The 17,408-nt window shown below is 40.0% G+C and overlaps 1 protein-coding gene across 2 annotated transcripts in view; it reads left to right on the forward strand.

Annotated features, from left to right (window-relative positions):
* pde8a (phosphodiesterase 8A) overlaps window positions 1-17,408 on the forward strand; it is a 56,014-nt gene that overhangs the window by 21,861 nt on the left and 16,745 nt on the right. Inside the window, exons 2-8 of one of the 2 annotated variants that reach the window (XM_034680114.1) lie at window positions 3,459-3,577; window positions 11,816-11,872; window positions 14,927-15,117; window positions 16,485-16,541; window positions 16,692-16,746; window positions 16,959-17,047; window positions 17,185-17,263. In XM_034680114.1, coding sequence (XP_034536005.1) covers window positions 3,506-3,577; window positions 11,816-11,872; window positions 14,927-15,117; window positions 16,485-16,541; window positions 16,692-16,746; window positions 16,959-17,047; window positions 17,185-17,263 — 600 coding nt within the window. In that variant the 5' untranslated portion in view covers window positions 3,459-3,505. The remainder of the gene's footprint in view (window positions 1-3,458; window positions 3,578-11,815; window positions 11,873-14,926; window positions 15,118-16,484; window positions 16,542-16,691; window positions 16,747-16,958; window positions 17,048-17,184; window positions 17,264-17,408) is intronic. The other variant, XM_034680113.1, reaches the window with a different exon arrangement.

Genomic DNA, 17,408 nt, shown 5'->3' on the forward strand with positions numbered 1-17,408 from the left:
TTTAGATCATAAGATATAACATGGATGGTTACAAGATGTTATAGTTTTTGTTCTAGGAGGGTGTTTTTCTTTATTCAGTGGTGCGTCTCACCCAATACACAAACAGACAGACAGAGAAAGCAGAGATCAAAATTCTGAGAAAGCGAGGATGTTCTGAGACAAACTGATCCACCGTGCCCTAGTTTCTGCTGCCATGCCAGTGACTCAACCAGAGTCTTCTGCCTGACTGACTGTGGGCTCGGTCACCGTGGATAAAACATGTGAGTGGAGCCAGAATAGAATAAACTGCAATTACATTAACACGTCAGATAAATGTCTCGTTTTCATTCGGGTGGGGGAGGGTTTGAAGTTGTTTTTTTTCACTCAGAAGGCTTACCTCACAGTAGCTACAGAATTAAAGCAATGCAGCACAAAAAGCTACAAATAGAAATGTTGAAATAAGACATTTTTATCATTACATTTACGCTTTGTAATGCATGCAGGAAAGAGGCCTTTTCCACACAATTCAACTCAAACCTTTTTACTGGAAGACACAGGTGCATTTGTGCATCAGGACGTAAGAGAACATGAGAATGAACTCAACATGTAAACAGGACAAAGGTGTTTCTATGACTAATGACTGACTGCATCTGCAAGCAATGGAAACTGTGCAGAAAAATGGAGGGTGAACATTAAAGGAGAGGAAGCACTGGTAATGTGGGGAGTTTTATCAGTATCCTGACTTCTGAGTCAGGATGGTAACTACTGGCAATGTGTGCGTCTTTAGTGATGGAGGAGGGATTAATGCAGTAAGGAATAATGTATGTGAGCGGGTGGTTATGTGAAAAAGAATCCAAGCAAGACCCTGACGCAAAGGAACAACGAAAGACACAAACAAGTTCACACTAACTACAGATTTTTTTGACGATTTTAATTTATACAAAAAAAAAAGTATCTGGGATTAGACAGTTTGTACTACCTCTACAGCAACAGTGTTCTTATCAGCCTATTTGCTGGTCGAATAAACATTCAACTTAACTTTTAATTCCCAGTAAATGTAACATTAGCCTGCTTAACTGTTGTAAATCACATCACACCAAACATATGCGATCACAGTCACAGTAAAAACATTAGAGTTTCCTGTTGGCATCGTCAACATAAGCCGAAAATCTCAGTAACTCCTGTCCTGGAACTTCTTTGTTGGTATTTTCTTCTCACTCATACAGTGATGCTGTTTGTTTCTGCTTTGTGTGTTTTCTTCAATTTGATTGATGTCTCATTCACTCAGCTTCATTTATGTTTTTACAACTCTTGCTTTTTCTTGCTTTCTCTTGTTTTCTTTTCTCTGCTGGTGACTGGTCAGCCATTTGCCACTCAGCTAAAGTATTTGCTCTTCAAATAAATTGAGAGTAATATTAACAATATACCCCATGTTGTTTACCAATCCTATTGGAAACTGATGTTTTTGTGAAATTGTCACCAGAAAGAGGTGAAATATAAACTTTGTAAATGTCCCGGAGTCTGCAGATTGATTCGATATGTGATATAGTTGCCCCTGGCATCGCTCTTGCTATTCAGAATAAATGATAACAGTTATCATGGGGATTTAAACCAATCAGAATCAAGTATTTCACACAGCCAGGCAATATGCAGGAGAACCAAGTAATAAACTCCTTCACTGCCCTAAATAGGACATTTTAAATATGAAAATGTGAAATTCCTGTTGCAGAGTAAAATAAATAAATTATTTAATTAAAATCCAGCACATTCAGTTCTGAGTTCTAGCACATAATCATCAGTTTGTCACTTCATCATGAATTGCTTCACACTGGGCCCAGAACTAAAGGTGGCTTCAAGAGAATAAATGATGGTGCATCTGATTAGTTCAGCTTTACTAAAAAAAGTTGTAACTACTGAAGGATTCCAGATACATTTTTTTTTTTCAATTAAAGGCCCTGTAAGGAATTTTAAATCAACTTTGAAAAAGTCAAATTCTCATAATGATGCATCTCTATGACTTAAAGAGTAAAATGAGATTATATTAGCTGATTAGACTGATTTTTTCTTTATACCAAATTTTAGTATCTGCGTTTAGCTGAGAAAAAAGGAAACTGATGTTACACACTCACCTGGAAGTGGCTAAGTTTAGAACACCATAAGTAAAGTTTGGCAGTGAGAAGAAAGTTAGCAAGCAGGAGAAGTTTTATGTGGAAGTTTTCTGCCTAGTCATGTTTTTCCCAATATTTATTGGGACACCGGGGCAAACATCATAACACCGGGGCTGTGACAGGTAACATGAAACCGGCATGCCTGCTCACCTTTTATAAGCTAACTTACAGTTATACATCACCTCATCACTCTGCTTCCTGCTAATAGTTTTCTTAAACAGATGATCATTCATTTGCACACATTTTGCAAGAGACGGATCTTTACAACAGTGAGTGATGGTGCTCATGGGAAAGGCAGTCCTCATCTTGAACAAAGCAATCAACGTTACATAAAAATTCCTCTTAGTGCTTTTAACATTTTAAAAATTCACAAGTAACCCCAGCAGTTTAAAAAACAACCTCTAAGTGTTCTAGTGCCACCATTTGGAAAAAGACTAGTAGACATAAATATTGTATACCAGGCTGCTTATTGATGCCAGACTAAGGTTGCAGGTTTGAAACCCTGTTGTTGTTGATGGCATCAGTGCAGATCTATGGGCAGTAAATGTAAGTAGCTACACATGAAAGTGCATTATTCCCTTTGAGCTAACGCACACAGCATGAGCAGCTAGCACTGCTATCTGAGAGGCTCAGCATGTGGTGAGGCTGATGTGTCACTCCGTGCCATTTAGCTCAACACTCACCCCAGTGTGTGTGAGAGTCTGCGTGTCTTTCTGTCTGTGTGTGTGTCTGTCTGTCTGGTACAAAGTGTGCGTCCACACCTGTGGCTGGAGCTGCTTCTCTTAATCAGACCTAATGAAGAACATTGATTCATCTCCATTTGATTCACACTTTTAGACAGGAGGAACACATACACAAACAGACGTAGACAAATGCACACAGAACACCCAAACACTTTGACCCTCTGTAAGGAAGAAACTCAGATAGTGTCTTGTGTTGCTGTTGTGGTATCAGCTCTGCATACAATACTTGACTTAACCACATGTGGAGAAGTTTTAAGAGGTATCAAGAGAGTGGGAGGGAGAGAGAGCATGTTAGCTGGAGGGATCTGGAGATTGTTAGCAAACTGGGCAGCCATGCACGTTTTTCCTCAGAAGCACTAGCGGGGCAGACATCCCAAGATTCCCTGCATCCTGGTCCCAGCTCTGGGGTGGAGGAAGCTGTTTACTCTTTCTATCTCTCACTGCTGACGTCGGCGCACCGAACAATGTCATCCAATTTCCTGTTTTTCACTTTAGTGGAAAGCCACTCTCCCAGTGCGTATATTGTAATGTGTGTGTGTGTGTGTGCGTGTGTGTGTGTGTGTGTAAGTGTGAGACAGAGAAGCTGGTGGGCTGAAGGAGAGCAGACGGAGGAGGATGACGAGGAGGAGGAGAAGGAGGAGGAGGAGGAGATCCATAGGGCCGGATACACTGGGAGCAGGATATAGGGTCAGAGGCAAACTCTGCTATGTAAATACATTAGGTGTGTTGAATGAGAGAAGCAGGCAGCTGTCCTGAACGCAGCTCGAGGTGACTGCAGACTCTCAACAGCTCACATGTGATCACATCGGCGTGAGCAAGGAAGGACGGTGTGATATCACATGACATTGCTGTTGGAAGATGTCAGCCTAAAAACTTTCACCACACAGTAAAAGATCAACTTTTGAGATGGGACGCACCTATCCAACTAGTTCAGTCCTGATACTGAGATCGAGTATAATTGATGATATGTGTGAGATGCCCAAGTTATAACGCAGCATTAGGCCTGACATAGACATGGTTATTCTAACTTTGTCAAACCAAATGTTGCACAGAGATATAAAGGTAAAAATACATTCAATTGTTCGTTGTCAAAAAAAAATTAATCATGTTCCATCCTGTTGGTAAAATGATCCATTAGGTTAACCCTCCAGTTATGTTCGTTTCTCAGGAACAGCAATAATGTTCCTGGGTCAATTTAACATGGGCATATTTAATTATCCGAAAGTGTCAGAGAACCCCCAAAAAAAATGTCATTATTAACTCCATTACTAACCACTTAAATCAATATTTAGTGCAATGGTGTTTTTTAATTCTAACAGATCATGTTTTAATGAGGATATCTCACTTGTTTTTAATGAAAATTCATGTTAAAAGGGTGTGTGTGTGTGTGTGTGTGTGTGTATGAGTGGGGTGAAATATGTCACACAGTTGCAAAGAAACAACTAGTATTTGACACTTCTGACCCCTTTTAGCCTCCACTTTGACTGCCGGGTCAAATTGGCCCACAAACAGTATATCTATAAACATGCAGGGGGGGTTACAAATATGTGAAATCAACCATTTTCATTTTATATGTTGGTTTCACCTATTAAGACAAGCAGAAGAAGTTTCATACCGAAAAAATACTTTCAACAACTTTTGGGGGATTTTTGAACTTTAAAAAGGGTCAATTTGACCTGCAACATACCAGGAGGGTTAAGAGAACCACTGAATAGCTGACATTTTTTCCCCTTGATGTGGACCAGAAAGCTCCTACCTTTTTCCTGAAGACAAATGGCCACCAAGCATTAACCTCTGGTCTTGAAATGAGCCAATGAGGAAGTGCTAAAAACTGCAGTTCCTCTAATGTCCACTTGAGGCTGGCTCCTGAAGCATTAGAACCCACATACAGACCCATTCAAAAAAGTCAATCTTTGCAGCAGAAATATACATGTTTACATCCTGGTACAAAAAAGTATGTTGATGTAAATAGCTGATTTCTTATCCGTACATACTGGACAGGCTTGGGTTTTCCTTCTACTCATAAGTTTTGAAGATATAAAGGTTGCAAATTTTACATAATTAGGGGCATGGCTGACTTGAGTGAAAGGCAGGAACACAAGCTGTTAGCAAGGAGGCTAAAAGCCTGCCTCAACGTCACCTCTGCGCCTCTTGTTAGGTTGACTGAATTTTAGGTTGAGTCAGTGATTTCAATATGGTGACTTCTGCTCCAGCTGTCTGAGTATTTGATCCAGACGGGAAGATAGCACCAGTTTTTGATTGAAGCGTATAGTAATATCTCACACAAGATTTTGAGTTTTGATTCCAGTGTTTTGGATTGTTGTAATCCAAATATTTAATTGTTAACTGAATACACAGGTGCGGTGTTGGCTGATTATTAAAGAGGTGTTTTTATAAAGATGACAGAGCCATCTTTATAGTCTGAGTCTTCTTACCAGTATCAGTATGAAATTCTGATTGTGCATCTGATACCCATTGAATCAATGTGGTTGTTGTGACTCAGTGTTCCAAGTACCACAGCATCTCTGACCTCCCGTACATACAAATGATTCTAGGGAGTCCCTCACAGATTGGCATACATATTTAAAGTGGATGAAACTGTTGAGGTGATGGACGAAGACAAAATGTTTGATTGTAGCACCCTAAACGATGATAAACTTGCATGAAATTGAAAAGCACCCTAACAAAGGGTTTCTGATTTTTTAAGGGTCACTTCACCTACTTTTGCAATGTCATTTTGTAAATGTGAGTGCAGTTTGATGACAGTAAAACATAGGTTTTAATATCTCAGTTCTTTGGTTATCATGTTTTAGCAAGGTACATCTTAAGTTTGGTTCCGCTGAGCCAAATTACCACAAACAAATGACACATATGAACTGTAGTTTCAGCCTCTTGGCACAGCTGGTAAAACTAGTGCAGACTTATACAACACCTCCGTTATAAATCCATCCATTCAGTTTTTGTTGCCCCTTTTTTATTTTCATTGCTGCAGTTGCATTTTCAAGTGTTGCTTACCTTCATCTGTTAGTGTGATGTAACATAATTTACAACATGCTAGACTCAAACTTCTAAAGTATTAGCACTGGGCACCACTACATCTCCACTGTGCCCTGCAGCTCAACCAACTTGTTGTCTGGTTAACAAGTGGCTCTATGTAGAGAAAGAAAAGAGAGAGAAATAGAGAGAGAGACCTCAGGGTGGCTGGTACAAATGGCAGTGTACGTCTGGAGGGCGGGACAAGGATTACGTAGCCATACGCACTGTCCATACTCCTCGTCTGACTGGCCTACATGCTCACTCACTCTCCCTGCTTTGTACGCCTCTGGTTGAGTGCCAGCATGATGTTTGTGGGATGAAAATGCATGGCTGAGTGATTCATGCAGTGTGTGTGTGTGTGTGTGTGTGTGTGTGTGTGTGTGTGTCTGTGTCTGTGTCTGTGTCTGTGTGTGTGTGTGTGTGTGTGTGTGTGTGTGTGTGTGTGTGTGTGTGTGTGTGTGTGTGTGTGTGTGTGTTGTGGTGTGGTGTGGTGTGTGGTGTGTGTGTGTGTGGCTGGCTGGCTGGCTGGCTGGCTGGCTGGCTATTTGAGTTACACAACTTCAGCTGCAGTTGCAATGGTTGTGTCAGTTGGAGAGGGAAGTCTCCTTGGATGGAGAGCGAGCACTGCACACTGCTCTTGCCAGGCCTCTGTTAGCTACAGGCTGTGGCCCAGCTCCATAGGTAATGACCCTTACCTCATCTTGTTCACCAATAAATGGTATAATTTTATTCAGACAGCTGCCATATTCCTCTGACAACATGCCCAGGACAGGAAATTCAAGTTCTTTAATATTTCACCACGGTTTTCAAGCCCTCTAGTTGTGTGTTATCATGTCACTGCTTTTTGGTAAATGAGCAGCTAAGAGGATAATTGCTAACAAAAATCTGGCAATATTTTCAAGTACTAAAATGTATTAAAATATATAAGATAACCCATCAACAGCTGTAAGACTAAAACTTACACTATCATTTACCTGCCTCCTAGTCAACTATACATTAGCTAACATTCAGTTAGCCAGTAGGGTACCTACTAGGGGTGTAATGATTCTTTTAACAACCATTCGATTGGTATCATGATTCGTGGTTGTCAATACGATAAAAGAACAATATTGGTTCATTTAGAACGATACGATCCGAAACGATTCAGGGACTTGAAATCAGTTCAGGAACTTTTTAGCCAAAAATTCATCCAGTGTGACTGTGAAATAAATACCTTGATATTGGACAGTCCTAGATTCCTGTTGTTTCTTGTAAGGGAATCAGGTATAAATTCATTATGGATATAAACAAACAAGTAGACAACAGTTAATGAGCCAAGTTTTTTTTGTAGTCTGACTAAACATTCTGGTGAGGCCTGAGACTTCTGCAGAGCTGATGTTACCTTGATGAACGCTGCAAGAGGTGCCTGGACGGTTGGCGTTGTGTGAAATCCCATGGCGCCTTAGAAGGTGGTTGGATAGATTTGTGGTGTTGCCGTGGTAACTTTACTTGACCTTTACATATCCTACAAACAGCGAGCGACTTATTTAGAACATCTCCGTCTTTGCAGAAGCCAAAGTGTTTCCACACACTGGACCGTAATGGTGGCTTGATAATTTCTCGCTCGCCGGCTTCTCCTCTGCCGTCCGCCATGCTGTGTTTTGTTGTCTGCTGGCGTGTGGCGATGACGTCACAGACAGGCATCCTAAATTGAGTAACGTTTAACATCTTTATCATTAAAAGTTCAAAAAACCCACATCCATATAAAGTCTGCCGTGCTTAAATCCAATGCGTTATTTCCTAGTATGGATACAATCGATTTATTACTTTTTAAAACGATGTTAGATTGATATATGTTGTTCGGAAGGCCAACTTGCTGAGCACAGATCGATGTAGTCGGATCATAGGAATGTAAAACGATACATTCATGTAGTAGATGAATCGCTACACCCCTAGTACCTACTTATTTGTTCCAAGCTAACATTAGGTTATTATAAGATGTTATATTTACTATCGTATTGTGAATAACTAACAAACAGTGATTGGATGCTTACATAAGCAGTTGTCTGACTGTAGCTAATGGGCTTTAGCTTTAGCTGATCAAGCTGGAAGCTATGAATTGATAATGTTTGTCAAAACCCTTAAAAAAGTACAACTAATAACTTAATAATGCTAAAAATAGTAAAAACTTTATTTGCATATCATTTTTCAAAAATAAGTAACCTGGGACACAGAAGTCAGACATTGTGGGGTTCCCACCTTGAGAATTATGTTGGGGGAAAATGGTTACCGTGTGAATATTGTCAGTAGCAGTGGAAACATGATTTTTAAGTGTAGTCAGTGTTGTAGTCAAGTCACCAAACCTTGAGTCTGAGCCGAGTATTATGTCGTCTGTGTTCTGAATCGAGTCTGAGTCACTAGAGAAGAATCTTGAGTTGAGTCAGAGTCCAGTCCCTGAGTCAGTCTTTATCAATGAATAAGTCAGAGTCCTGCACTTGGTGTTTATCTGTTTATAGAGATACATAAATTGTCATCATGGCATTGTGGGCTGCGCCTGCTTTTGCTCTTCACACAGTGTTTTTCCTGCATACACTAAAACCTGCTGATACATGTTTGGTCAATACCACTCAGAGTACTTCTACATCGCTGCATTGAGGACCAAAGAAACGTGACTTTATCCAGATGGTACAGCGTGGTCTGAATCATTGAAATCATACCTGACAAGAAGACAAACCAAGCCTTGTTTGGGGAAACCCTTCAGAAGAGCATGAGTTTGTGACTGTTTTATGTGTTAGCCCCCATCATATGGCCTCAAGCACACACACACACACACACACACACACACACACACACACACACACACACACACACACACACACACACACACACACACACACACACACACACACAGAAACACACGCCAACACATGCATACAGTCTCTCAAGTTCACATGAGCCCATCATGCGACCAGGTCCTCGTGTCTGCTAAAGATCAGATGATCGCAGAGTATGAGCTAGCTGCCATCCCAATGCCATACTCCCTGTTTGTGGAGCAGCTACAACAAACGGCCCAGTGTCATGATGACGTCAATTTGGCTACAACCGAGGGCTAATCAGCTTTTTTCCCCCCTTTGTTGTTTCATGGAGCTTTCAAAAGGCTTACAATTTAGCAAGAAGTGATTTACTGCCGCCCGGCGTGCTCTGAAATTCCTCTCTGTATTCCCCCTCACATGTGTGGATTGTTTACGGAGAAGAGGAATTCTAGAGGGATGGCGGTCCGCAAGGGGCTTGGTTGCTATGGATACTAACCCCTGAGCTGGGTCCCATTTAGCAGGAAGGAAGCTAAATTATTTGCAGACAGAATAGTGTATGCTTATGAAGAGAAAGTGTAATGAGTTGAAAACCTGTCTGTGTGGAATTTGACTTTTTTCATCTTAAATTTTTTACTAGTTTGCTGTTGAGTTCAACCAGAAATCAGGACGCTGAGTCTCAAGCACTGTTTTTGCTTTTTCTGTCATAGGAAGAAAAGGTGTACAACTCCACGACACAGAAAAAAAGTCATTAAACATCAATGTTTGGAGTGAAAGTAAAGTTTACTTCTAGAGAAGTGTGTAAAAGTACTTTGGAATTACCCATTTCATGCAGATCATATTACTGATGCAAATACGTGTCGGCAGCATTTTACTCCTGTAACAGTTTAAGGTGCAGATCATTTGCTTCCAGCATCAAAAATACATCACTAGTTAAAACTGGGTCAGAAAAGCAGGGACGTTAGAAGTATTCTGAACAGTGCAAATGTCACTGGCTTAAAATACCAAGCTAAACGCTCATTGATGCACCGGAAGTAAAACTGAAAATCCAAAAACATGTACAGCATATTCTATATGATATTGCTGATTTTTTTATCTCTGTTGTTATAATGTGTTAGAGGCATTTTTTTGCAGCAGTTTGATATTCATCTTCTTTTTTTTTTAAGGCTCGATCTGTGATGTGTAGAGCTGTGGGATAAATTATACGGACTAGAAGTATAAAATAGAATGACATGGTATTAATTACACGATTTAAGAAAATATGCTTATTTATACTCCATAACTGGATTTATATGTATGCCAGTGTTAGGTTTGCATTCCTGGAGGCACCATTAAACAGCTCATAAAAACTCTTAACATTTATCAGCTTTAAGACTTTCATAAATCTTGTGAGAGGGTCTGTAAAAAAGGAACGAATAGATTTTTGTGTATGTTGTCTGTCTGTTGCTGGTATAAGAGTAGGAGGATTTATCACACTACCCCTTCCAAATCTCAATTAAGAGTGTTTAATTTAATTTTGATCATGAGCAGTCCATTGAGTCAAAGTGACCCCGAGTGAGCAGCGTTAACCTAATAAGCAGGAGGACATGCTGTACACCCACAGATATATTTGAATGAATAGTTTGAACATTTTATGAATAAGTTATTTCCTTACTGTGATGTGACTGAATGATGTGTCAATGCTTCTCTACACAGTGGGTTTTTCATAAGGTCAAATAAATTAAGAAATAAAATCCTAGTCAGCTTGACACAGGTATGTTTATACTTGGGTGTAAAATTATACTTTTCTTGGGATTATTGTAAACACTCATGAAAAACAATTGGTGGGTGAAATATCAAGTTGAACAGATAAAGGAACCAAGACAGGCAGCGGTTCAGCTCAGATGGTAGGGCAAGCACCCCATGTACAGAGGCTACAGTCCTCGTCACACTAGTCATAGGGATAATTCCTGGTCTAGACATGATTTGATGCACGACTCTCTCTATGTTTACTGCCTCACTTGAGCAAAAAGCCTGAAAATGTCCTCCTCATCTTCCTCTCCTTCTCCCTCAACTAGAGCTATACATCTTTGTACTATTTCAAGACTTTATCATATCATATATAATATTTATATATTTAGACTTTAAGGTGCAATACTGATACTTGAGTCAATGTTTGCCATGTGACTGTAAACGCCTTAATGTGATGCACTCAAGCTGAAGCATCCTTAATTCTAGTGTACTCTGACAATAAAGGCTTTCTTTAAATACAGTTCTTGTTCTTCCTGAGCTGATGTATCTGTTGAAAGATTTGCCATCCCCAAGTAATTTATCGTCTCATCTGAACAGACGTCAGATATTTTTCGAAGAACAGAAGCCCCAGGTTAGAACTGTCACAGCTGTTCTTACACAGAGGAGAGCTTAGATGCCCCATTCCTCTCTGATGATATTGGGCTGTGCAGTTGATGACGCTGGATTTAGTAGCTCCCCCCTTATTAAAAATATGATAATTTCTGGGATATACAACCTGCTGGTAGGTGATTCCTTAGAGTCATCCGTACAGTGGCAGAGACAGGACCTATATGAGGACATGAGAGTTAGGAGGTGGTATTTCCCAACCCAGAATCAAGAGGGTTGGTTGTTATTTGCCAAAAGAGTTCTTGCTTTATCTTGGAATAGTTTTGATGTTCTGCATGTTTAATGATCTGAATGATGTACACGTCTGCTTTTAGAATAAAAAGCATGAAGACTGTCAGGGGGGAACAAGTCTCTCTTTCACATCTTAGGCCCTTTCATTTTTTATCTTTCCAGATCACACCTGGCCAATAAAAACCAGGAAGAACCTGGGGATATATGGCAATAACAAATATGTGGAAGGTTTTCATTCATTTCAGAATTGTGTATAGTAATAAAAGATGTTAATATAAGGAGTACCCTCCTATTTTACCTTTCTTTTGAGGAGGACTTGGGTTATGTTTTTAAATGAAACATGTTATTAACATATCCCTGCTTGTTTTACACATTTTCAATTTTTGTGCGTCAAGTATTTTTGTCTAATATGCTTAAAAATTAATAAACATATTTTTTCTAACCCTTGTTTTCTTCCTCTTTCCTCTTTCAGGCCACATTAACAGAGGTGCAATTTGGACCAATGAAGTTATTTAAAGACCCACTTCAGGTATGGCACACAATGTTCAGCATCTGAAAGATTGAAGGTGATGTGTTTGAATGCATCAAGTCTTTCTTTTGATCAACAGGTCTGTCCCAGCTCGCCCTTGATGTTTGCATTAGTCATTTCAAAGCTTTTAGCTGTATGTAGTGAAACTGTTAGCATTTGGTTACATTTTCAAGAATAAGTGTTACAAACGTGAGAGATTGAAGAAAAAAAAGTCCCCATGCAAACATTCAAAGAGCAAGAAGAAAACTCTGTTAATGAACCCATTGTGTCCCATGCAGCACTGAGTTGTCAAGGCAACAAGGCCAAACATTTATGACCAAGAACATACCATAATGAACAATGCATGTTATGGAAGAGCTGCACAGAGGACCCATGGACCAATTCAGGACGTTCAGTGGGTCATTATACAGTTTGACGCTGATGCTGCGTGAAAAATCTGGAACTTCAAAATTTCTGCTTTCTAGGAATTTGATGTGATCTGCTTATTTTTGACAATAGATTAGTTGTTTAATTTTAGCAAACAATCAAAAATGTTAATGTTAAAAAAAAATTAAAAAAAAATGTTAATGGCTCCATCTGCAGCAAATGTGATATGTCCTACTTTCCTTTGTCATAAATGGAAGATAGAATAAACTATTTAGAGATGTTAAATTTACAAAGCAATTTTCCGTCTTTTTCCTGAATTTCAGAGACAAACTAATCAGTCATGAATACAATTTATTGTCTCAGCCAATATATAAACATACTCATAAGATACCGTGCTTTATAAAACATGTATACAGTTTTCTCTGGCCTATCATGCTAAGATGCAGCTAGAATTGCTTGTCAAAACGAAATCAGACAGAGAAAAGGACAATAACAATTAAAACTGTGTTAAAATGATGTTAAGAAAAGAGAGCATAAAAAACAACACTCTTCATAAATGTTGTTAATCATGCATGACAACTTATAAAAAGGTTTAAGTTTTAAAAGTGCTGAAATACTCTCATATAAGAGCACTTTTCATATACCACCAAAAGTGTTTGAAACAAGTGTCTGAGTCAGGGTTAAGCACTCAAATAAACTATATATAATATACTCAAATAAAGCAGCAACACTGACCAAACTTAGCCTCACAATGATGGTATGAAATCAGTGAGTCAAAGCAAGGCAAAACATCATACGTCCTGTAATTCAATGCCATGTATGAGTGCACAGACTCCATGAGCTCCAGTGTGACCAGGAGGAAAACGAGGTAGAGAGATATCCCCTTCCTGTTTTTGTCACTCACAGCTGATCCTGTCATGCCCTCCTCCTCTCCGCTTCTCCCTCTTTTCCCGCCACTCACAGGATCTGGCCAGGCCCTCTCCTCTTTTTTGAAGAACCATGTTTTCTAGACAAAGCGATCAGACACTGGCAAAAAAAATGACTGCTACCCCCAGTGAAAGAGTCCTTAAGAGCATGAGAAGTGTAACCTCACTTTAAAAAGTACTCCAAACTGATTCCTTTAATGTGGCTGTTTTATTACTTATCTACCTACTCACAGCTCAGGTTCTGAAGAGACCTTATCTCAGCCTATATTACCCCATTCTTCCACCTCTGCAGTATGTTGACTTCTCTACCAACATCCCAATGAGGAATTCTTATCTGATTCCCTGTGCGTACCAATCATAGCTGCAGGACTCAGTGCTGATGTTTTTATGACCTGGACACTTATTGCCGCTTGTAGGGAAAATGTTCATGAGTGGAATAAGGTTTGTATTAGCAACGTGTAAGCTCTCTCTGCTTCAGGCTTTTTGGTACTTAAATATGGCTACACCAAGCGTCAGAATGAATAAAAAAGACAAGCATCAACACAGCCAGTCCTCTGTCCCTTCATTGTGCCAGGAACAGAAGCTCCAGTTTTCCCTACAAAGTCAGGTCTTTGTGCCCTAACTCAATTTTACAGGTGTGATGCAAACTTAAAACTGCAGAACAAACTTTTCCTTCTTTACGTTCATTCTGCTCCCTGCCAACAGTGGGAGATGACGTCTGTTTGAGAGAGTGACTCATGAATCTACTCTTAGTGCAGCACTGCTCTTGGAGGCGGGCCTAAATCTCTGGTCCGGTATTTACGCAAGTGAGGGGTTATATGAAAGTATGCTGGCAGAGGGAGAGCGGGCTCTCAATGGCCGGTTTGACAGTAACAGCAGCACTTTCTGCCACAACCTTGGCAGACGGGTGGGAGGGGCCGCAGCCACTCAAGGCCACCTCGACTAATTGTGTCATAGATCACGGCAGCGGACAATAAAATCTGTGACGCACCGAGCGCGAGCCGAGCCTGATCAATCAGGGCCTGTCCGTCCGCTGGAAGCCTGAGGTCACAGTCCAGCCCGCACTGCAGCCTGATCAGAATGACAGACACAAATGAGCATAACGCATCAGTGATGACCTGACATCTCAAAGCTGTGATACACTGAGGCACTAGAATCACATTTTACTGTAGCTCACTTTTCTTTGCTGAAATAATCACAAACAGAATGAAGGCATAGAAGTGATGCAAGTTATGATTCAAAGAACACTGTTTTTCCCTAATGTCATACCATTATTATAAGTATGGTATGGTATGGAGTGTTATGTTAAAGTAATGCTTCCGGGCACAATTTGCCAGTTTCACACAATACCCTAATAAATGTGACAAACCAAAGAGAGATCACTTATGATCCCATACATTTTGTATTTCTCCATCTGTCAGATGTACAAATTAAATTACAGCTATTATTACTATAAATAATCTGAGGACTACTGTATGCTTCTGGTAAATTCACTTCATCTTTTAAAGCACTTTTCCATTGATGGTTGAATTCATACGTTCACATGTTAGACTTCTCTGACTTGTAATCCTCCCCTATTCAGTGTTTTCATCTGCTCCTTATGTTGACATTATTCCCTTTTAATCATTACAGTCCTTATGTATTACCCCTCTCTTCAAAGCCTGCTACATGTTTGGTAGCAGCAATGTGACCTTGCATCAGGTCACATGACTAAGAAATGACTCAGTTGGACACATGTGCTTAGTCATCTCTCTTTTTGCAGGTACTTTTAGTTTTTGCCAAAGAGGACAGTCAGAGTAATGGCTTCTGCTGGGCATGTGAGAAGGCCAACTTCAGGTGCAGCATGGCACGGACACCGGAGTCGGCTCTTGAATGCTTCTCGGAGAAGCATCACGACCTCATCATCATTGACCACAGACATTCCAGACACTTTGACGCTGAAGCACTATGCCGGTAGGACAGTCTCTACCATCATCTTGGATTGAAAGAGAGATGTTGTGTGTGGCGTCCATCTTTTTAGAAAATTATCTCTGGAGTTCTGTCAGACCAACTCAAGAATCACTTCATCGCTATCTTTTATGTTTCAAGTGTAAACATATTTTTAAGCTGGGTGATATTTAAGACCATGAGCTGATTAAGTTAATATCTTTTATTGTTACTTATTCATTTATTTGAGCTGTCACTTTTCAGTGTGATGGTCAGTATGGTACAATTTGCATTTGCACTATGACTGTGTTGGTTTAAACTTATGATTTTAACCTTATATTGTAAGCTAGCTCTAATCTATCTGTTTAAGCCAGTAATTTCATAATTTAGCAACAAGTCATTTCAACCTTTCCTCTAGTTTATAGTTATTTAGAGCTTTATACATTAGTTTGATCAATGTCCTCAAGTTATCCCATATTTTAAAGCTGTTTTAACAGTTCTGTTACTTTGCTAGGCTATCATTTTTGACTGTTTTAGCTGACAGCTTCCTCTACAATATCCTCTGCTTCTGGTTAACTATTTAAACCTTTTATCCATTACTTGAGTTTAATATTTCTACCTTTTAACATTTATCCATAATCGTTTAATCTTTACTGTTGAAACCTTATTTTTATACATTTGTAAGCATTTTTTTAAATCAAATTTTCCACCAGCAGTTAAATGGATGACTATCTGACCCCTTTGTCCGGTTCAAATACTCTTGGTTAGGAGTCACGGATGTGGAGGCCATGATTTAAATTCAATTAAACTTGTGTTTGTAATTATTGTCCAAGACCAATGACATAACCCAGACCAGATGATCTTGTCAGGACCAATTACAGTTCTCTTCCACTTATAGTGCATATGGTTAGAGAAAAACCATGACTCTCCGTGGGGGTAAATGGCCTGCTCACTTTGGGCTCACTAACTTGCCTCTCATGCTACCTAGTGGAGTCAAGTTGGTGAGAAATGAGCAGTGCCTGCCCATACCACCCTCTATCTTTAGCCTCTGCCCAAACCAAAAACACATTTACAAACATTCATTCGCCCTGCCCAGCGTGTATGTTAACCCTATTCATTTTGGCCAATCCATATGTTCAGTGTACACGCACAAGCTCTGAAGGGGAACTAAAGGGCCTTTTATGACCACTGGCTGGGGAAAACCACCGGCGGATGAGTGGCCCTGTACACTGCATTCTTTCAGAGGCCTAGGCCTGCTTGCAGAGCTCCGCCACAGGGCCCTGCCTGCCTCGGAGAATCGGAGCGTGAAAAAGTGCAAAATACATTGATTTGATGCCATGGGCTTTTCCACCAGTCTGTTCACTTGCTAAAAAGCTCCTTCTGTTTACATTTAGGTCAATTAGAGCGGTCAACTCCTCAGAAAACACTGTGATAGTCGCTGTTGTGAAAAGGTAGGTCCAACTTCCTGTTTACCCTTCATCTCAGGATACATCCAAATATGATACTCTGTGGAGGTATTCAGGGCTGCACATATCTGATGTTCTCTGCACAAAGATTTGTTACAGTGATGTTTTGGTACACACGTGTTCTCTCATTTTAAGGCCAGACAGAGAGGAAGCCTCTGTGATGCCCCTGATCAATGCCGGCTTTAATAGGGTGAGTGACGTTGTTTTAGTGAAAATGTGTGTATGTGTCTTTTGATGCCTGTGTTTTTATTATTCTTAGGAACACATATTGCCAATTCTTTCTGTTTGCCAAGTTAGTTTTAGCATTACAGCATGTCCTATAATGGAAACATTGGCATGACAATTGGATTTTAGTTGTCTGTGGTTGACCCATGTTTCTTTGTGTTGCCCTTTGATCTTCAGAGATATGTGGAGAATGCCAATATGATGGCCTGTTATAATGAGCTGCTACAGTTGGAGCATGGGGAGGTGCGGGCCCAGTTCAAACTGAGGTAAGTCATGTACCGTCAAATTTTGTAGTTCAAATCTTGATAAGTTACACTGCACACTACCATGAATTGATAGATCTTTGAAACTTTGACTTTTGGATACTATCACAATGGTTTTGTTACTTTTGTTTCCCAATAAGGGCTGGAAATGCTATTTTCACGGCTCTAGAACAAAGCCAAGAGGCCATAGAGATCACTTCTGAAGATCAAGTCATTCAGGTGGGTTTCTCATCAACGGAAATACTCTTTATTTTCCTCTGCCCTCCTTGTCCTCCCCCCTCCTTGTCCTTTTTTTTAATCTCTCCTTCTCTCTTGTTGTTGCGTTCATGTCTTGTGATCCAGTTTCTCAGTGGTGATAGTTGCA

This window comes from Notolabrus celidotus, chromosome 3, assembly GCF_009762535.1.
Source record: "Notolabrus celidotus isolate fNotCel1 chromosome 3, fNotCel1.pri, whole genome shotgun sequence".
Lineage (NCBI taxonomy): Eukaryota > Metazoa > Chordata > Actinopteri > Labriformes > Labridae > Notolabrus > Notolabrus celidotus.